The sequence below is a fragment of the Pongo pygmaeus genome, chromosome 19 (genome assembly GCF_028885625.2).
Source record: "Pongo pygmaeus isolate AG05252 chromosome 19, NHGRI_mPonPyg2-v2.0_pri, whole genome shotgun sequence".
In the NCBI taxonomy this organism is placed as follows: Eukaryota; Metazoa; Chordata; class Mammalia; order Primates; family Hominidae; genus Pongo; species Pongo pygmaeus.
In genome coordinates, this window is record NC_072392.2 from 32,732,687 (window position 1) to 32,754,966 (window position 22,280).

Sequence of the window (22,280 nt, forward strand, 5' to 3'; positions counted from 1 at the left end):
TTCAAACATGGCAGAACTGCAGAACACAGACATCAAGACTCCCCTGTAATTCCATTTGGAGTCTAAAGCTTAGATGTTGTTTTGTTTAAGCAGTGGCAAACATTATGTATAGATATAGATGTGGGATCATAAAATGTGTCTAAATGTTATTGATGTGGGATGACTTTGCCTATCAATATACAAGCATTTATTTTGTTTTAATAGCTGTGAAATATCCCACTGTATGAAGAGACTAAAATCTGTCCTTCTATTGTGGATATTTGGATTGATGAACCATTGGACCAAAACAGAGAGGGCAATCAAATCATTTGACAGCCTGGCAGATCAAAGTGAGAGGTTTATTACAGAAGACAGTAATGCTAAAAGGGGAGGACAGCTAAGTGAATCCACCTGCTGCAATCAGAGCCCAGAATTCCACCACTCTAAGAGGCAGGAGACAACGTGGCTAAAAGGGCAGAGACCCCCAGGGCTCCCAGCAGTGCCAGATGCAAACTTGTCATCCCACCCTGTGTGTGGGCTTCCTATGCCCTGGACAGTCTTTCCTGAGGCAGAGGCTGTTTTAAGAGCTTAGAGCACCCATTCTACAGCAGATTTTCTTATGAATGAGGTCCCTGTTCTGTGCTCCTCACCTATGCTGGGTCCTTTTCCCAACTTGACTTTGAGTAGTGTGTGGATATAGGCTCCAGGTAAACACGAGGCCGCAGGTGGACATCAGGGCTCAAGTGGACACACAGGCTCCAGGTGTATATCAGGCCCAAGGTATATACCATTTTCCTGGTATGTATTAGTAACCAAGGGGACACTGGAGTCCAGGTGTACATCAAGCTCACAAGTGGACACCCAGGCCCCATATGGACACCAGCCTACAGGTGAGCATCTGGCTGCAGGAGGATACCCAGGCCTTAGGTAGATATCAGGCCCTATAAGGACACCAGGCCTCATGTGGACATCAGGGCCTAATTGGGGACTCAGGATCTAGGAAGACACCTAGGCCTCAAGTAGCATCAGGGCCAAGGTGGATACTAGACTCCAGGTGGACATCAGGCCCTAGTTGGACACTAGGCCCTAGGTGGACACCTGGGACCCTGGTGACCATCAGGCCCCAGATTAACTCTAGGCCTTAGGTGAACATCTGATCCCAGTTGGATATCAGGCCCCAGGAGAACATCAGTCCCCAGGTGGATATCAGCTTCCAAGTTGACATCAGGCCACAAGTGGACACTGGACTTGAGGTGTACATCAGGCCTCAGATGGACAACCAGGCCCCAGGTGTACATCAGGCTCAGGTGGAAATCAAGGCCCAGGTAACACCATGCCCTAGGTGGTTACGTAGGCTTCAGGTAGACATCAGACCCCAGGAGGACACCTGGGTCTCAGGTGGTCATCAGGCCCTAGGTGGAAACTCAGGTCCCAGGTGCACATCACGTTCCAAGTGGACACCAAGGCCCCATGGTGATACCCAGGTTCCAGGTGGGCACTGGGCCCCAGATGAACACCAGGCTCCGGGTGGATACCAGAACCTGGGTGGACACCCAGCTCTGAGGTGGATATCAGGCTCCAGGTGGACATCAAGCCTTGGGTAGATATCTAGTCCCCAGGTGGACATAAGGCCCCAGTTCAACACCATACCCTGAGTGGATACCTAGGTCTCGGGTGGATGCATCTCCAGCTGAACATCAGGCTCCAGGTGGACACCCAGGCCCTAGGTGAACACTAGGTCTTAGGCGGACATTAGGACCCAAGTGGACAACCAGGCCCCAGGTGGACACCCAGCCTTAACATGGACATCAGGCCCTAGGTAGATGGCAGGTTCAAGGTGCATATGAGGCTCCCGATAAACACCAGTCCCCAGGGAGACCCTTGTCCCCAGGTGAACACCAGCACCCAGGAAGACATCCACCTCCACCTGCACATCATTCCCCAGGTGTATACCTAGGCCCTATGGGAGCACCAGGCCCCAAGTGAGTACACAGATCCCTGGTGGCCATTAGGCACCAGGTTGACACCCAGGGCTTAAGTGGACATGAGGCCCCAGATGAATGCTAGTCCCCAGGTGGATAAATAGGCCCCAGGCATACATCAGGTCTGAGGTCTGTACTCAATCTTCAGGTGGACACCAGGCCCCATGCAGACACCAGACCCCAGATGGATACCAGGCCCTATGCAGACACCAGTCTGCAGGTGGACAGCAGGCCGAAAGAAGACATTATGCCCTGGGTTGACACCTAGGCTTCAGGGGAACACTAGGCCACAAGTGGTTCCCTATGCCCCTAGTGGACATCCAGCCTTAGTGGAATTCCTAGTCGCCAACTGAACATCAGGCCGCAGGTGGATGCCCAGGCTCTAGGTGAATACCAGGTCTCACATGGACATTCGGCCCCAGGTGAACATCAAGCCCCAAGTGAGTACCTAGGTTCCTGGTGAACATCAGGACCCAGGTGGCACTCAGACCCTACACTCAGGCCGTAGGAAATCAGAACATATGTGGACACTCAGGGCCCAGGTGGCTATCAGGCCCCAGGTTTATATCACTTTCCTGGTAGACATCAGTACCCAGGTAGATACTGGACTTCAGGTATACATCAGGTTCCTAGGTGGACACCCAGGCCCCAGGTGGACACCAGCCTACAAGTGGACATCAGACCACAGGAGGACACCCAGGACCCAGATAGATATCAGTCTCCAGAAGAACACCCAGGCCTCAGGTGGACATCAGGTCCCAGGTTAATTCCAGACCCCATATGGAACTTGGGCCCCACCTGGACACAAGTCCCTAGGTAGATACACAGGCTCTGTAGGCCCTGGGGAACATCAGGCCTTAGGTGAAGTTCTAGACTACAGGTGGACATCTTGCTCCAGTTGGACATCTGGTCCCAAGTGGATATCAGTCTCCAGGTGGACACAGAGTCCCAAGTTGGACATCAGGCACCAGGAGGACTTTAGTCCTCTGGTGAACACCAGCTCCCAGGTTGACATCAGGCTACAAGTTGACACCTAGGGCCCAGATGGACACGTGGCCCATATGAACACTAGTCCCCAGTCAGCTAGGGCCTGGGTCCACCTGGAGCCTGATGCTTAGCTAGAGACTGGATATCCACCTGAGGCCTAGGTATCTACCCAGGGACTGGTGTCAAAGTGGGGCCTGATATCCACCTGGGGACTAGGTATCCACCTGGGGCTTGATATCCACCTCGAGCCAGATGACCTTCTGGAGTCTGATGTCCACCACAGGCCTGGGTGTCCATCTGGGGCCTGGTGTTGATTTGGATTCCAGTGTCTACCTGGAACCTGGGGTCATGTTGTCCACTTGGAGCCTGGAGTTTTCACCTGGGGCCTGGTAGACATCTGGCCCCAGTAAACATCAGCCTGGGGCCTGGTTGTCCACTTAGAGCCTGGAGTTTTCACCTAGGGCCTGAAGATCACCTGGGACCCAGGTGTCCAGCTGGGACACCAGACTCCAGGTTTACGCCGAGGCTCCAGGGTACAACAGGCCCCAAAAGAACTCTAGGCCATATTAAACATCAAGTCTCAGGTGGATGCCCAGGCCCCATGTGTACACCAGGCCCCAGGTCGACAGTGGACGCCAGCTGAACATCAGCCCCAAGGTTGACACCCACACTACAGGTGGGTATCAGGCCCCAGGTGAAAACCTATGCTTCAGGTGTGCATCAGTCCCCAGGTGAACATAAGGACACAGATAGACATCAGGCCTCAGGTGCACATCTGGCTCCAGGTAAACGTCAGGCCTTAGGTGGATTCCCAATCCCCAGGTGGACATCAGAGACCAGGTTGACACAAAAAAATCCCAGTGGGTATCATGTCCCAGTGGACATTCAGGCTCCAGGTAAACACACCAGCCCCACCGTAACCATAACCACCGTAACAAGAAATGGTAGGTCTAAGTACCATCATGCTCCTTGCTCACAAAAGGATGCTTAGCTATTTTATTCAAAATACAACTCCATTCATCACTCTAAGCAGCGATGTGTAGAAAGGAAAAGAAAAATAAACCAGGCCTCAAGGAATCCATCCAAAATGAGGTAGATATTATAAGGGACAGAAATCCCCAAATGAAATGTTATAGTTGACATAGAATAGTCTTTAAAACCCATTAATTTTCTCGCACATTTGATACAGAGCATTATTTCCAGAGACTGAACCTAGAAAGAATTGCTTAAGACTAGAAGTCTTGTTCCAGCCTAGATTCCACACTGTTGAACATCTATACTTAGTACACCACATTATACATAGCACTGACATGACCTGGGTGCATTTAATTTTCTAATACTTGTTCATCTCTGGCATACTTTATATATGTATATATAACATATATTATGTACATACATACAAGTACACACACACACAAAGTATATAAGGGTAGGATAGTATAATTGTGCAGTAACGTTTCTTGTGAAAGTGGTGGAAAGTGAATTGCGTTGGCGACATGCTGGAATGTGCTTCCATTGGCAGAAGTAAGGCTTTCAAAACTAGTCGTTTTCATTTTTCTTTAGCAACTGGGAATATTAATAATTGAAGATGTGTTGGTATAAAAATAATCATAATAATCACAATGAAGTGGTGTTAATAATTATATCACAAAATATAATAAACGTTATAGATATTATAAGACGTCAAAAAAAGAAGATGTCATAAAATCTTTGAGATGATTGACAGGTTAAATGCGGCCTCCTGTGCCGCCCTGGGGCGCCACTCTCGTTGGGTTCTTGGCGGTGCTCACCCTACTCCACCTGCTCAGCCTAGGCTCCTGGGCCCCCGGAGTCACGCCATGGGAGCGAGGACTTTGCCTCGGCCCTAGACAAGGACAATGAGGAGGGGGTGCACGTGGAGTCCCCGCGGAGAGGCTGGACGCCGGGCAGGAGGCTTTGCGGGGGTGCACAGCCTCCTCTGGAATCCCTGGTCGCTGCTGGGTGCCTGCTGCGCCCTGCGAGCTCCGCGGCGGTGGAGCCAGGCCTGCGCTGCCGGCTCTCGGCCCCGCCTGCGGAGCCTCTGCCCTTTGTCTTGCCCCTGGGGCCCGGGCCTCAGCTGGCCCGGGGTTCCTGATGTTAGCTGATGATGGGCTGGCCTCTGGGACTGGGTCGTGGGCCTCGTGCAGTGGCCGCCGCGTCACCAGCGCCAGGCCTCCCCGCGGTGCTGCTGGCGATGCGGGATGCCCGGGCTCTGGGTCTGCTGGGCCCCCTGGCGCTGCGAACTCCGTCACCTTCCATCGCGGCCACCATGCTGCCCGCTGGTCAGCCCTGGTCTGCAGCCTTCCTGGGACCCCTCCGGCCCCAAGGAGGCATCACTCACAGCCGCTTGCGACACCGGGGCCGCCTGAACCTCCGCCAGGGCTGCGCCGCCCAAGTGGCTCCAGCCAGCCAGCCCTGGCCCACGAACGCGACTTTCCGCTCCCTGAGAAGATCGCCCTCGGCAGGCATACACGGCCATGGAGGATGCAGCGGATACCTTCCGAAGTTTGTGGACACTCTTCTGCCACAACAAAAGTTTCACCATCAGCTGCGATGCCGACTGGGGCGCAGAGACCCCTCCGGGAGGTGGACCAGGCTGTGCCTTTGCTGGGCATCCGCAGTGTTGACCACCCCAAGTGCAGATCCCCACTTCGTGTTCCTCCTCCTCCACGTTCCGCATCCAAAGTTCTCTCACCATTTCTAAGCAGGAGAAATCAAAAGAAACTGAAATCAGAAAGAGAGAGAGAGAGAGAAAAAGCCATGAGCAAAAAAAGAGCAAAACCTTTTGGAAAGCGTAAAACGCCCCAAAGCCAAAAACTAATTCTTATCTCTTTTAAAGCTTCTGCACTTCTCCAATGATGAATGATTTATTTTTTTTAACCACTGGCAATTCGTAATTATTAACTTCTCTGGCATTAATGAATAGAAGTTGAATCACATGTGGTAGTATAATTTGTATTATATGAAGCTTTCCATATTTTAAAAAATAATTGTCCAGTTTTTCTCCATGGATTAACAATTAATGGAAAATTTTCAACATTACTGTGTTAATGTCTCCTGAGATAATTAGATGTGAGTAATTTTTATAAACAGAATTTTCTGGGTGGAATTTCTCATCTTCAGGAGCTCCATAAATAACCATATCCCAAGAGAACTGTGAATTTGGGAACTGAAAGAACTGAGTCCCAACTTGTCCAGCCTGGAAGCTTTTGGGTGATCACTCTTGCAGATGACTTCACTGCCTTCTGTTGAAGGGCCAGTGAGAGCCTGGGGGTTTCAACTTGCAAGAGCCTTACCATTTTAGGGTTAGCATTAACAATGAGGAAAAGGCATACTTTTTTGATATTCTCCGTATGTAATAAAATAGTTACCAAAACAAAGCAAAGTGTGAGTGGTGACTATTGAGAGGACCCTTTCTATCTTTGCTGGATTCCCAGAGATTTCTGGGTTTCTTTTGGAGTCAATAGTATTTCCATGTTAATTCTGAGCTCTTAAAACCCACAATATGAGTTGCAGCCAGTGACTAGAGTTGCAGCCAGTGACTAGAGTTGCAGCCATTGACCAGTGTTGCAGCTTGTTAAACTGATCATTGGTGGTAGAGCCTTTTCATTATGCTCACTTCTTAAAAGGTCAGCTTGGTCAGGGATTAGTGCTACCCTGCCAGAAATAAGCAGTTAGGAATCAAGTAAAGGAGTCAGCTAAAAGCGTAATTACGAAGTAGTGAGGTCACAGCAAGATGGTTGTTGATCTCATTTTCTCTCTGCTGCTGATTTCAAGGCTTTATACCATGTTTTGATGTAACATAGAATGTATACTATGAAGGACAAACAGTCTGTTAGCTTCTTGGAGCTATACTCCGTTACTGGAGCAGGGGCAACAATTTGAAGGACATTATTACTTAGACGGTTTAATCTGCCTTTGGCTAGGATAAACTTCAAGTTCCAAGGGCTGGGTTCAGTTGTTATGCAAACTTAGATTGTTGCGGTAAAATTTCCAAAAAAAAGGATAGGACTCTTTAGATGAAATAAGAATTCAACTGTATTTGAACCCTGTTGAAGGCCAGACAAGTTTAGGCAAAATCCCATGACTGATGAGTCCCTTTAAATTCCAACATATAATCGATGTTGGTAAATATGATACGTGCACTGGAAAAGGATGTGTATCCAGTAGTCGTTGAGTGTCGCGTTCTGTATATGTCAGTTTATGTCAAGTTTGTTCATTGCGTTCATCAAATCTCCCTTTCTCTTATGGATTTTTTTCTGTTGGTTCCATCGGTAATTGAAAGGTATGTTAAAATCTATATTGTAGATTAGTCCATGTTTCTTTTAGTTATATCAGTTTCTGTAGTAAATAATTTGAAGGGATATTTTATATTTAGACATATTTAAAATTGGCATACTTTTCTGGTGACTGACATCGTAAAATCTTTTTTATCTTAGCAATATTTCTTGGCTTAAGTCTAAACTGTCAATAATAACATAGCAACGTGAGCTTTGTGCTGATTAGTGTTTGCAGGCATGTTTTCCATTGTTTTATTTCCAAATGTCTGGATTCTTGTATTCAGATAAATTAATTAAAACATAAAAATTAAATATAATATAAAACACTAAAAAGTGAATATTCTAAAAATCCAGCCAGAGATGTTTCACTTTTAATTGAAGTGTTTAGGACCACGGCTTTCACACTGTGTGCTAAGGTGCTCTAAGATGCTGTGTTTAACTGACAGGGGCACCAGCGGATAGCGTGTGAGTATGTGTATGTGTGTGTGTGTGTTTGAGATGGGGGTCTCACTCTGTCCCTCAGGCTGGAGTGGAGTGGTGAGGTCTAGGCTCACTGCAGCCTCTGCCTCCCTGAGTAGCTGGGACAACAGGCAAGCACCACCATGCCTGGCTAAGTTTTATAATTTTAGTAGAGACGGTCTTTTGCCATGTTTCCCAGGCTGTATATTTTTGAGGGAAACAAAGCAACATTTGCTGGAGACCTTAAGAACTACTAGCCTGAGGCAGTTCATAGTTCAAAAGTAGTTAGAAGTGCATTTCTTTACCTTTAAGGTGGGTGTTGTTAACTACCGCGATGAAAGGAAGTATTGTGCTAAAGTCAGTGTGGAATAGGAATAAGGTCCAGTGGTTGAGATCCAGTCCGATTTTAAGATTTGAATAGTTGTGCTGTGTGCCCAACAGGCACACACATCCCATTAGTAAGTAAATTGTGCTTTTTTAAGTAAGAAACAAAAATACTGTTTCTACTTCCATTGCGTGTTATTTTTTATATGTACTTGCAAATCCATCACCAAAATAAAAATAATGAACATATCCAGCACTCATAAAAGTTTCCCCTTGTCCTTTTATAATCCCAAACTTTCTGTATCTTCCTACCTTACCACTCTCCCTGACAATCACCAATCTCTCACTATAAAAGAGTTTGCCTTGTCTAGACATTTATATAAACGAAGTGTAGTATGGACCCTTTTTTGGAGGGGTCTGGCATCTTTCACACAACATAATTATTTTGAGATTCAGCAATATTGTAGGCAACAATAGGTCATTAATTTTATTACTGAGTAGTATTCTATTGTGTAGATCGGTCACAACTTATATATCCATTTGCCTGTTGATGGGTTTTTGCATTGCTTCCAGTTTGGGACTTACACAAGTACATTTGCAATGAACATTCATGTACATAAGTTCTTATAACTTTGAGTAAATATTAGGAGTGTAATAGCTAATAGGTTTAGGTTTAGATTTAATAGACCGTCAAAATGTTTGCCAAAATGGTTGTACCATTTTATATTTTTATCAGCAGTATGTAAGAATTCCACACTCTTGCCAACACTTTGTATGGGTCTTCTTTTAAAATTTTAGACATTTTCATGTGTGTACAACAGTATTTTATTGTGGTTCCATAATGCCTAATAATATGTAGTATCTCTTTATGTACTTACATGCCATCTGTATATATTTGGTAAATGTATGTTCACATTTTTTTTTTTGCTTCTTCCCTTTTTGTTTTTTTCTTTGCTTATTTTCTCATTATTAAATTTTAATAATTTCTTTATATACTCTGGATTCAAATCCCTTATTAGATATGAGACTTGCCAGTATTTTCCCCTTGAGATTTCTTTTTTGTTTTCATAACACTATCTTTCAAATAGCAGATGCTTTTAATATTGATGGGGTCCAATTTATTAATTGTTCTTGTGCATTTGGTTTTTGGGGCTTCATCTAAGACATTTTTGATTAATTGAATATTACAAAGATTTTTTTTCTGTATTTTCATCTAAAAATTCATAGCTTTTAATACTTTATTTTATATTTAAGTCAATGGTCCTATAAGTGACAGAGCTTTATCCCAAGTCACTGTCATGCATAGCTGGACCCAGGGGCTTATATAAAATCGTCAAGAAATGTTCTCCTTCTTTCTCTTGACACTTTTCCTTTTGTTTTAGCCTCATTTTTTCCTTCTGAAGATGACTCTCTTCTCTCTCTGTAGCAAGAGATAGTACGACAAATAACCCACTTTACTTTGTCCTCACAGACCACAGTGGTACAAAAAGCAAGAGTCCTTCCTGATGATTCCAAAAAAAAAAAAGTACTGAAACTGTTGCTACGATCCAAGGGTAGAGTCTTTTGCCAGAGCTGGGCATCATGATCACCTCTAGGACTGGGGCTGGTAGGTTGGGTCAGGCCCAGTTGGTGCTCATTGAAATGGTCCTCAAAGAAAAGGGGGGCTCTCAAGAGGAGAGTTGCTGAACACCCCACCAAAAAATAGCCACTCTGTACATACCTACAATTCCTTGCCATTTTATAAGCAACTCGTTGGGTGGAAAATGACTAGAAATTCAGTTGTCATTAACTTTCCTTTATCATGTCAGTAGAATGAGCCATACATTTCACATGTTGTGGGTTATGTCCATGATAGTCATTTCTGTATATTAAGTATCAATTTGAAGTATCATCTGAAGAAATACACTATTTTGTGATGTTATCCTTAAATTAATATTTTTAGGATAAAGAATTATAGAATGAAAGAAAAGTCTAGGATAGAAATAAAAGAATAGAGAAAATGGGAGCATGGATATACTGCAGAAAATGGCCAAACAGGAAAAGTACTTGTGAGAGGTATTGAAGTACATAATTGATATCACATAGACCTCCAGGAAATTACAACTACTGGCTTAAGAACAAACTATCTGAATAGTCTTTGCTATTACTGAGTCTTTTCTGCTTGCAAAAGAAGTAAGAATGGTAAGGAATTGGGACATTGTTCAGATACGCCTGAATGCGTTTATTCATTTACCTGTTGATGGGGTTTGGGGATATTAATGAAGGATGTTAATAAATAATAATGGGCATGTTAGGTAATCATAATTGATTTGTCCATTGGGTCTGAAGAAAATTTTGCCTAACTTCTTTTTTGTCAAGGGATTCATTTTTAATGTCATGTTGGATTCTATGGCTTACTGAATGTGTAATTGCCTATTTATGGATTCTGAAGAATTTTATAAAATATATTTGCCAAACATTTTGAAAGCTTAGAACTTCTCCAAGGCAGAAGTTCTTTAGTGCTTTAGTGCTGCCCTGACAAATATGGTAGCCACAGCCATGTGAATATTGAGCACTTGAAATGTGGCAAGGCTGGTCTGAGATGTGCTGTCAGGGTAAAACACACACCAGATTTTGAAAACTTAGTAGGAAATAAAATTAAACATATCTAATTAATAACTTTTATATTGGTTAGACATTGAAATAATATTTTGTATATATTTTACATATAAATATACATTCATGTGTATGTGTAATTAACATCTTCATATGAAATACTTCTCAATTACAATTGGAAGAATGATGACTTTGTGGTGGAGAAATCTGGCACAAACTTGATCATGTGCCTCCTGCTGTGATGTCCTAGGAAGACCACAGCAGTATTTCTGTGGTTTTCTTGTGAAAGATACATGACCTAAGTCCGGATGTGGAAACACATCAGATGGAAAAAGGTGAGCACATCCTTCATAAATGCTTATGCTCTTTAAAACTCTTAAGGTTATGAAAAATAGGGCAAAACAGAGGAACTGTTTGAAGGAGCTTAAGAGACATGACAATTAATGCAATGGGAAATCCTGGATTGGATCCTGGATTACAAAGTTAAAAAAAAATGTATTTAGGGCACAACTGAGAAAATTTGGATGAGATTATAGCATCTGGTGATTGGACAGTAGTGTTGGGTGGATGCTGATATCCTGATATGGATGATTATGTTCTGGTTAGGAGAACTTTTCCCAGATTCCTCATCGTTTGCCCAGTGAGTTCGTGGACAATGTGGCAATGGTAGCAGGAGAAGATGCTACATGTTTCCAATAACATGAACTTCCCTGCAGCAGTGCTGCCTACTGCCCAGATGAGTGCCCTGACTGCCGACAATGAGCAATGCTGAGACCCTGGAAAGAGGAACTGCCTTGCCTAGACCAGACAGATTTCTGGTAATGTTGTAATAATATTTTCTCCTCTCCTTCATGGAAGTGGTAAAGGATTGCCGTCACTGGAATAGATGCATACCGGAATATGAACTCCGCTTCATATGCTTCTCATAGCATCAAATTATTTACATTTGCTGAGTTCTTATTCTCTGCTATCATACAATTACTACTGATGATGTAGCTTATTTTACAAAAAAAGAAGTGATGTGGGCTTCAGCCCATATTTATTGGTCTTGTGACATCCCACATCACCCAGAGGAACATGACCTCACAAGAATCAGTTACTTCACCAACTGTGAGACCCTGAGGGGCTGGGGGCTGGGTTTCTATCCTACAAGATGTGTTAGATGCCCTGACCCAAGAGCCCTCCTACCCAGAATGCATGGTTCCATGTAGCAAGGATCATTGTGATGGTGGTGATGATGACAGTGAAGATGGTGATGGTGAAGGTGGAGGTGGTGATAATGAAGTGATAGTTATGTTGAGGATGATGAAGGTGATGATGATGGTGAGAATGGTAAAGGTGAACATGGTGATGGTGAGAATGGTGATGGTGGTGATTGTGATGGTGATGATAAGGATGGTGATGGCGAAGGTGGTGATGATAACAGCGATAGTTATGGTGAGGATAATGGTGATGATGATGAGGATGATGATGGTGAGAATGGTGATAGTGACGATGATAGTGATGGTAATGTTAATAATGATGATGATTATGAGGATGGGGAGGGTGACAATAATTATTATGGTGAGGATGGTGATGGTGAAGGTGGTGATAATGATAGTGATAGTTATGGTGAAGATGCTGGTGTTGATGATGGTGAGAATGGTGAGGGTAAGAATGGTGATGGTGATGATGATAGTGTTGGTGATTGTAAGGATGGTGATGGCGATCATGGTGATGATGATAATGGTGCTGACTGGGCTATGAGGTAATGGAGGCAGAAAAGTGGCAGTTTCTAGGAAGTATAGAGCCAGCTGGGAACTGCAAGGCAATCTTAGTGGGGGTGGAAGATGTCAGGCCTCTGCCTCATTTCTAGACATCTGGGGAAAGCTCACCCCTCACAGTAGTTCCAGGAACCCCTCCATCCAGCATTTCCTTCTCGCAATCAGCATGGAGCTTTTGGGGTGCAGAGAAGTGTCTTCTATTCACTGCACTCTGTGGGAAGGGAAATGGGGGAGTGGTATTTATGAACCCAGTATAATACAGTAGGGTCTCATCTAATATATTTTGGGAGAAGTTTCAGCTGAAGAGAGCAAGCCTCAGAGAAGTCAGGTAACTTTATCTTCAATAGCATCCAGTTGTGATTTATTGAGCAGTTACTATGTGCCAGGCAACATGCTGGGTGGTTCCTTATATGTTATCTCATGAAATCCTACAGCAACACAAGAAGACAGGCACAACTACCCCATTATAAAAATTGTGGTAAAATAAACTAAAATTTACTGTCTAACTATGTTTAAGTTTACATTTCAGTGGCACTAAATACATTCACAATGTTGTGCAACCAATTTCCAGAATGCTTTTCATCTTGTAAAACTACAATTCTGTAACTCATTTAAAAACAACTCCCCAATCACCACCCTCCCCAGGACCTGGTAGCCACCATTTTCCTGTCTGTCTCTATGGATTTGACTACTCTAGGTGCCTTGGAAAAGTGGAATAATACAGCATTTGTCTTTTTGGTCTGGCTTATTTTGCTCAGCCTAATGTCCTCAAGGTTCATTCTTGATGCAGCAGGCATCAGAATCTCCTTCCTTTTCAAGGCTGAACACTATTCCACTGTATGCATAGACAGCATTTTGTTGATCCGTCCATCCATCCATGGACACTTGGGTTGCTTCCACCTTTTGGTTATTGTGGATGATGCTGCTCTGAACATGGTTGTGCAAGTATCTCTTCCATGCTAGCCCCATTATACAGAACAGCATAGAGAGATTCTGGGAGGAGGGATGACCTGCCCGGGGCCTTTGGTGAGGTTCGGGTGGAGGATCTCCCAGACCTCAAAGGCAGAGTTCCTCTCCTCACCCCACTGCCTTTCTCAGGACCTGCCTCCTGCCCCACCACACAGTGCCCACTCCCTGGTACTAGACTTGCTAAGGCCTCTTGATCCCTGAAAATTCAGGGACAGGAACTGGTGGGCACAATTACAGTCACTCACTTCTCTGTCACCTACTGCAGATTCTGTGACAAACAATACATGATAATGACCTGCTTTCCACTCTTTCACCAGATGTGGATGAGGCGCCTGCTGCATGCCAGGCATGTGTGGTCACAGGACAGAGACCCCTGGGAAATGAGAAGATGTGAACTCCTCAAGGCCAGGGGCAGCCCTTTCACTTGCTGCTACCCTCTGAGGGATGGAGGGGAACCCTGAAGCATTGGAGAAGTGCATGAGTGACCTAGCTCAGATGATGATATCATAGTAACCCTGTTTATTCTCACCTACCATGTGCCAGGCATTGTGCGAAGTACTTTGCACACATTACCTGCTGTAAAGCTCAGAGACAACTGTAGGAGTGAATCTGTTATACCTCCCACTTTACATGGGAGGAAACTGATGCCCAGAGAGGTGAACCAGTCTTCCCCAGGCCTTGCAGCTAGTCTCTGGCATGCAAATCCAGGCGGTCTAACTCAGAGATCCCCTCATCCTCTTGGTTTTTTCCCCTGCAGCCCTCTGGCCTGTCCCCAGAGCCCTGTACCCTGGGCCACCCCGAAGATGACCTGGACATGGGCTTCAGCAAAGGCAGCAACCCCAGCACATCTCCATTTGATAGGGAGGAACCTCAGGCCCACCACAGGAGCCCTGGGCTTCAGGTGGTGTAGGTGCTGGCTGAACCACAATGCACCCATGTTGGAGGATGCACCCTAGGATGGGCAGCAGCAGGAGGTCACCCTGCCCAACAACTGGTAGTGGTACCTGAGAACAAAGGAGGAGAAGGAGGCTTTGAACACAGGTGTGGAGAAGCCCAAGGAGGAAGAAGAAGACTTGGACTATGGGCTGCTGGATGGCCTCAAGGACCCCCCTCCCAGAAAAGGAACTTTGAGACTTATACCCATTGCTGAGATGAAAGTGCTCCCTATTTTCTATCCTGGAACTGCTGCAAACCTCGGTGTGACATCACAGGGCCTCGTTTCCCTATTTGTAAAATGGGATTATATGGGGGTTCCAATGAGACACTGGACCGACAGCATTTTGAGAATTGTAAAAAATGTACAGTGAGGGAATAATTATTATCAATGGACCATTGCTCTTCCAATAGTTAGTATTCTTTAGCAAATATTTGAAGGTAAAATATGATTTGTTGAGGAGGTTTGCAGCAGCTGAGGCCCTCAAGAACCTTTTCTGTCTCCGTTCAAAGCTGGCCTCAGACAGGGACCTTCTTGGTGCCACCCCTGGGCCTCTCATCCTTTGTGCAGGCTTCTCAGGGTTCTTATTTCTGTTGTGTCTTGTGGTTCCCTAGTGGATGGTGTGCTCCATCTTCACTCAGAGCTAACTGAATCTCCTCCAGGCCCATGTCCCTCCTGCAGCACCCACTGCTCCCTCACCAGGATTCAAACCCTTCTGTGACTGACCTCTGCTGACCTCCCTCATTCTTTCGGCTCCTCCAGTTCCATGCCTGTGCCCCTCAATCCCGTGGCTCACACTCTCACCCAAGCTGTTCTCCATTGGGATTTCCTTGGCTCCCTTTCCTGCTCGGCAAATTTGTGTTCATCCTTCCAAGACCTGCACAGATGTCCTCCTTTCAAAGCTCTCCCTGAGGTCACAGAGTCCAGGAACAAGGTAGTCCTTGCTCCTCTGCTGCCTCTTGGTTTTGTGCCTTTATCACTTTGGTGTGACTGCCTGCCTCTTGCTGAAGGGAGGCATTTTGGCTTTACTCACCTCAGTATCTCCTGGGTCCAGCTGGGTGTCTGGCCTGGCCCAGAATCGGTGCTCATCGAGGATGTATAGAACTCACAAGGACCAAATAATGTCTTGCAAATAATACCACCCTCCCACACTTCTCCAATGTTTACTTTCTAAGCTCCTTTATTCTTTGACATTCAAATTTCTAAATGGCCTGTATGTATTTACAAAGCCTGGGAAAACGCCTTCAGAGGACAAACACACCCCACCGGCAGAATGTATTTGCATTGACTAGGATTATGGATGAAATTCAGCTTTCTGGCAAATGAATCATTTGGCATTGGCTGAGTATCTGCTCTGTGCCGGATACTAAGCTGTGATCTCTAGAAAGAGACATTTACTACTGACACAGTCCTTGACCCTGAAGAGCTCAGAATCCAGTGAGCTTGATTTCTTGTAAGTTAGAGACAGAGTTCAGAGCAGAAGCTCAGGCAGAAGGAGAGAAGTAAAATGGACATACCAGAGGCAGTGACAGCCACACAGCTGTCTGGGGACACTGAGTTCAGCAGCAAATAGCTTAGGCTGCCTTGGCAGCCCACGAAGGTATCACGGTTTGCTATTGCAGCATCTCACTGATGCTTTTGTTATGCTGATCTCTGCAAAGCCCCTCTGTGCCCCAGCCCAGGATGGTGGCAGCCATGCTGTGGAGAAAAGGGCAGTGACCAGGACCACAGGCTCAGTGCTTGTACCCTGGACCACCTGCGAATGTGAGCCCTTCACATGTTCTCTGCCTCTGTGTTCAGGTTGGGGGACCTGGCCAAGGAAGGGAGATGACCCCCATGCTGAGTCAAAAGGACACACTCCCGGGAACAGACTATCTCTTCTTTCTGGGTAATTTCTGCCTCTGCAGTGAATGGTGAAACCAGACACATCCTCTCTGTTGGTATGACACAAAGACAGGCGTTCCTGCTCACGGGCTGAATCTTCAGATGAGGGGAGGTGTAGCACACTCCTGTGCTCTGCTGACTAAGGCAGGGACACATGTCACCCCATCAGAATGACTGCCAGACCAATGGCTAAAATAAAATCATTTCCAATATTCAAAGGAGTCACCTTCATTCATCTACAAATATTTTTCCTTTACTTTTCTTTCTTTCTTTTTTTTTTTTTTTTGAGATGGAGTCTTGCTCTGTTGCCTAGGCTGGAGTGCAGTGGCATGATCTTGGCTCACCGCAACCTCCGCCTCCTGGGTTCAAGGGATTCTCCTGCAGCAGCCTCCTGAGTAGCTGGGACTACAGGCACCCACCACCACATCTGTCTATTTTTTGTATTTTTCATAGAGACAATGTTTCACTATATTAGCAAGGCTGGTCTTGAGCTCCTGGCTTTGTGATCTGACCGCCTTGGCCTCCTAAAGTGCTGGGATTACAGGTGTGAACCACCACGACTGGCCCAAGTTTTTTTCTATAAAACGACCTATTGCACTCAGGGTAGGGTAAATGAGGCATCATGCCTGCTGGCAACATGGGCCCTATCTGGAAAGCGAGTGCCCACCACCATGGCACAGTTCTGTGCAGTGCCTGTGTGGTGTTGAATCTCAGGAGCAGCCCCCATCCTGTGAACCACAACCACAAGGAACTTAGAAAAGAGCAAAGACCTCTGGTGGCCAGGCCTGCCAGTAAGCAGATGCTAACCCTGTCCTGGGGGTCTGCAGGGAGGTCAGGCAAGTGGAGAGGTGGCGAGACACATTTGTGGTCTCCCCCACTCCCGCCCATGCTATGCAATGCGGGCGACCACACACCCGATCTGCCTGGGAGGGTCCTGGTGTGCCCACTGCCTCGCTTAGTTATGAGGGATGCTGCGTCTCACATCTCACCGGTATCGCATTTGAAGGACAAATTATGTCTTCCCTTCTCCACCCTGCGGAACTCCGTTTCCTCATGTGCAAGTGGGGGATGATGTGCTTACATGGTTATGCAGTAGGCGTATCGATGGGATCCATCTGTCAATACCCTGCATCCAGGGACCACCTGGAGCACACTTGCAGTTCGCAAGCTGGGCTTCCTGCTGCAGGCAGGGGAGCAAGCACTGCCTGGAGCCAGGGAGCTTCTCTGAAGGAGGTTTTGGAAAAGACTTGTTCCAGAATTTGGGCTTGTATTGGAAGCTTGCGGGAGGGTTGAAAGAAGCCTTTGCTCCAGATTGGATGCTGTCAGAGGCAGGGTGGATTCTATCACCTGGCATCTTCCCCAATCTTACCTAGAAGAAAGGAAGACAAAACCAAAGCTAACCCTGCAATTGACAAGGAGGTAGTGGTCATGACATAGCCACAGGAGAGGGGGTGTGAGGTCACTTTTGTCCATGTTTTGCATGAGCTGAGCCATGATAGCTGCTTTGTCTTGACCCATCATGGTCACAGAGCGACCTTGTCTGATGCTGACAACCTGTGCAGTTCAACAGGAGAACACCAACGCCTTGCCAGCAGTGGTTGCCGTCCTCCTGAGGCCTCGCTGCTCCTCCTCTGGGGCCGACTGCTGACCATGGGTGGTGTGGAGTGGGAGGGGAATATGCTGTGGGTTTTTTTTTTTTTTTGCAGAGCAAGGGCAGAGGACTCTGATGCCTTCAGCTCTGGCCATCCTGAGTGCTGTGATCTGCTTCCCCTGCTTCCTACACCTCCCACAATCCCACCATGCTGTTGCAGTCACTGCCAACTCATAGTCCCTTCTAAGGGCCCCAGTGTCTCTGGGTCACCCCCTCTCCCCTGGGAGGGAAGCAAGGTTCTCATGAAGGTCCCAGGTGGAGGTGCTGAAAGAGTGTGGAGGTGCCTTCTTGAGTGTCAAAGTCTGGGATTCCAGCTTTCAGCCTCAGGCTCCAGGTGTGTGTGCCGAAGTGGAATTTTCTGCTCTCATTCGCTCTCCTGTCTGCTCAGAGGAACTTGGGGAGTTTCCTCTCTAGGGGAAGGAAAGGCCCTGGAGAGGTGGCCTTGCCCTGAACTGGGAAGGGGTGGCCACGGGAAAGCAGGGGCCTGGGCTCTGCCTACTGCTTGCTGACAGCTTGGGCACAGCACTGCCCTCCCTGGGCTCCTGTCTCTCTTCTCTGTATGATTAGGTGGAGGTGGATGGGATTCTGCTTCTACTCCCAGTCCTTGGGCACCATGTCAGGTACTCACACACTTATGACCCCATCTGGTCCTTGGAACAGCAGTAGGGGATGGATCTGTCAACCTCACGTTGCAAATATTTGTTCTAAATCCCACACTCTGAAGTCAGAAAGACCTGGGTTTGCCCTCAGCCACGGACGCTTGCTTGCTATGTGACCTTGGACAAGTCACTGCCCTTCTCTGAGCCTCAACACCCACATTTACACAGGGGAAGAATAATACCTCCCTCTTGGGCTGCTGTGAAGCAGAGCTAATGGGTACATTGCCTCAGGCATATTGCAGGTGCTCAGAGTGTTGGTCTTTCCTTCCCTTTCTAGGTCTCCATTTCCTCATCTACACAGTGGGGAGCAAGTCTGTCCTGATTATAAATAAGACAATAGGTGAATGCACTCAGCAAGCCTGGGGACAGGGATGCATAGAGAAGCTTCTTGCAAAGGTGAAGAATGCATGCCCTGAGCCCCGCGCTGAGTGGCAGGTGAGAGGACAGCAAGCCCAGCGACTGAGGCCTACAAAATGCCCCCTGCAGAGAGGGAGGAGGAGCAGTGTTATAAGGTGAGTTGTTGGCAGCATCTCCACTGCTTGCAGGAGGAGCAGGACTGCTTGTGCTTGCTCAGGAGGGTGGTAGGTTAGGTTCTTAGGCATCTGCTGGGTATCAGATGCTGCACAAGCATCATCTCCGTGAATTTAATCTTTCCATCATCCCTGAGAGGTGGGCATTACAGGGGCATAGTGGGATTGAAACACAAGTCCTCTGAGCCTGTGCCTTTTCTACAAGGCAACTTGGTTCACATGTAATAATAGGACCCAAAAATACACCCGCTATGCTGTGCTCACCAAATTTCATAACATCCTTGTGACCTGCGAGGTTGGTGTACTGTCTTCATTTTATGGATGAGAAAACTGAGGCTCAGAGAGGCTGAATAGTTTGCTCATCCTTCCAAAGAACTAAAGGGAAGAGGGGTGCTATAGCTGTGGGGCCTTCTATTCCTGGCAGGAAGTGTGCAGTACCCCAGGCCATTCTGACCCTACTGCAGGCAGGAGAAAAGGCACATCAACAAATCCAGCAGCAAGTTTCCACTGAGGGCCTCCCTGGCCTTTCTTTGCACTAGTGCTGAGGGAGAAACAGCCTTGTTCCTTCACATAACATGGTTTCCTGCCACCCCCAGGATAAAGGTCAGAGTCCTCAGGTCTGTGTTTGAGACTCTTCATGGTCTGGTCCTACCTGCATTTCCAGCCAAATTCTCCACTACGGCCCCCAGTGCAGCAGCCCTGGCCATCTGTCCCATCCCACCATCCTGCCTTGGCTCAAGCTGTTCCCTCTGTCCCATGCTATTCACACATAGAACAAGGAGAAGCTTGATAGAGGCTAGCCTGAATTTTCCATTTGAGAGCATTTTCAGCTTCTGGAAACAGACATTTCATCCAAAATTCCAGATTCCCTGCTACTCTGAAAATACATACATACATACATACATACATACATACATACATACATACATACATAAATCTGCTCTTACTCTGCACTATTCTGTTTTTTGAGACAGAGTTTCACTCTTGTTGCCAGGCTGGAGTGCAGTGGTGTGATCTCCATTCACCACAACCTCTGCCACCCGGGTTCAAGCGAGTCTCCTGCCTCAGCCTCCTAAGTAGCTGGGATTTACAGGCATGAACAACCATAGCCGGCTAATTTTCATGAACTTTTTTTTAGTAGAGATGGAGTTTCACGATGTTGGTCAGGCTGGTCTCCAACTCCTAACCTCAGGTAATCCACCAGCTTCGGCCTCCCAAAGTGCTGGGGTTACAGGTGTCAGTCACCTCACTTGTCCAGTCTGCACTATTCCTTAGTGCAGACTAACAATGTCTTGAGCCAAACAATGTCTTTCTCATTTGGACGTGACCTTCAGGGTCTAATTTTTGTGTTTTTAGTATAGATCAGGTTTTTTTTTTTTTTTTTGACAGAGTTTCACTCTTGTCACCGAGGACCCATGGTGCAATGGCATGATCTCAGCTCAACGCAACCTCCGCCTCCTGGGTTCAAGGGATTCTTCTGCCTCAGCCTCCCGAGTAGCTGGGATTACAGGCACCTGCCACCACACCCGGCTAATTTTTTGTATTTTTATTAGAAACAGGGTTTTGCCATGTTGGGCAGACTGGTCTCGAACTCCTGAACTTAGGTGATCCACCCTCCTCAGCCTCCCAAAGTGTGGAATTACAGGCATAAGCCAGAGCCTGGCCTCACCTGGCTAATTCTTTGTATATTTGAAGAGACAGCGTTTCACCGTGTTGGCCAGGATGGTCTTGATCTCCTGATTTTGTGATCCGCTGGCCTCAGCCTCCCAAAGAACTGGGATTAGAGGTGTGAGCCACTGCACCCAGCCTCAATGTAGCTTATTATCAAAGTATTTACATAGAAAAATTAATCAAACGGCACAAGCATTTCAATACTTAGGTTAAGATGAAATCTGTGCCCGGATGAGTGCCAGACACACATGAAATGTTTTGTGCATGAAGCAACCACAACTTAAAAAGATTTTGTTATTCATTTTGGTATGTTATTTTGGGAATGTGATTAATCACCCATGTCAAGGACGTTGGGAAGAATTTCCAGATACTCTGATATGCATGACATCTTAATCATACAATATAAAGCAAGGCTATCTTAGGAAATTAGGTATCACTGCCAAGGACCTTTACAATTGAAGATAAATTAAAATTTCTATTAAATTTGTAACAGTCAGATGGGTTGGCAGGCAAGATGTGTCATTTTTTTCTCAGCATTTTTTCTTTTCCTTGATTCAATAAAACAAACTTAAACGCCAGCTATCTGCAGAACCCTCACTAGACTATGTTTAATGATATGTGAAACACAGCCTGCACACTCACAGATCCTTGCCACGTCCCGTTCCCATCCTCTCAAAACCTGTGTTACCCTGTGGCTAGATTTCTCAAGAAAATGAAAGAGAGAGACGAACGAGAACCATCTTCTTTCAGGTCGCTCCGCACTGCTCCTGCGGGTAGACAATGACCTCTCCGGTGAGGCTTTTATCCTTGACTGTGGGGTGGAGGCCTTAATCCTAGAAAAGAGGCCTCTCAGGGTGGGGAGGTGATTTAAATTCTTACTAGAGAGATGCAGCTCCCCACTTCATCTGGACCTTCACAAACCTAAACTGGAGCCACCTGAAAAATGACTAACAACCGGCCACACAAGCCAGGCAGAGAGGCGAGGAGAGGCTGACCACAAGAAAGGCGGACGTAGAAGATACCGACCTCTGGCGCACAGGGGACATGTGTCCCAACACACACACACACACGCACACACAGACGGACACAGAGCAAATGAGTGAGAAAGGGGAGAGAGAGAAACAAGAGAGATACATACGCACACACACAAACGCACAAAGACATACAGCAGTGGCACGGTAACACCTACCTCCAGGCAGCCCCTGAATTTTCTGGGTTCTGCTCTCCACGACTACAACCCACTGGTGAGAGAGCAGCCCACGGACACATAAGCAAACCTCTCCTTTTTTGAAGAGACTCACTGGCACACCGTCCGTGCAGGCCTGAGGCTGGGATCCCGCGCTGCTTCCCCGGCCCTCCGCCCGCAGTTTCTTCCTCCTGGACGACCCTCCGTGAATCCCGGCCTCCAGAGACCATCCTGTTGATGCCCTGGCCAGGACTGGTCTTAGCCCCGACTCTGACTAATCCCTCTAGTCCTAGGTACTCGGGAGGTGGAGGCAAGAGAATCACTTGAATCTGGGCGGCAGAGTTTGCAGTCAGCTGAGATCCCGCCACTGCACTCGACTGAGTGACAGAGTGAGACTCCGACTATAAAA

The 22,280-nt window shown here is 46.7% G+C and overlaps 2 protein-coding genes across 4 annotated transcripts in view; both read right to left on the bottom strand.

The window, feature by feature from the left end:
• Positions 1-3,930: 3,930 nt before the first annotated feature.
• On the bottom strand, positions 3,931-14,360 carry LOC129017226 (protein FAM182B-like). Of its 2 annotated transcripts, none has more exons than XM_063656019.1 (3): positions 14,165-14,360; positions 12,499-12,598; positions 3,931-5,666 (listed from the first exon to the last, which is right to left on the bottom strand). In XM_063656019.1, the coding sequence occupies exons 1-3, from the start codon at positions 14,291-14,293 to the stop codon at positions 5,215-5,217; spliced, it is 681 nt and encodes a 226-aa protein (XP_063512089.1). In that variant the 5' UTR covers positions 14,294-14,360; the 3' UTR covers positions 3,931-5,214. The 2 variants fall into 2 exon arrangements, with proteins under 2 accessions (XP_063512089.1, XP_063512088.1); XM_063656018.1 differs by having other exon boundaries at positions 3,931-5,690.
• An 826-nt stretch (positions 14,361-15,186) lies between these two features.
• The window catches only part of LOC129026176 (tensin-3-like), a 229,640-nt gene continuing 222,546 nt past the window's right edge, over positions 15,187-22,280 (bottom strand). The window contains exon 13 of one of the 2 annotated variants that reach the window (XM_063656015.1): positions 15,187-17,543. In XM_063656015.1, the coding sequence (XP_063512085.1) occupies positions 17,226-17,543 (318 nt within the window). In that variant the 3' untranslated portion in view covers positions 15,187-17,225. The remainder of the gene's footprint in view (positions 17,544-22,280) is intronic. The other variant, XM_063656016.1, reaches the window with a different exon arrangement.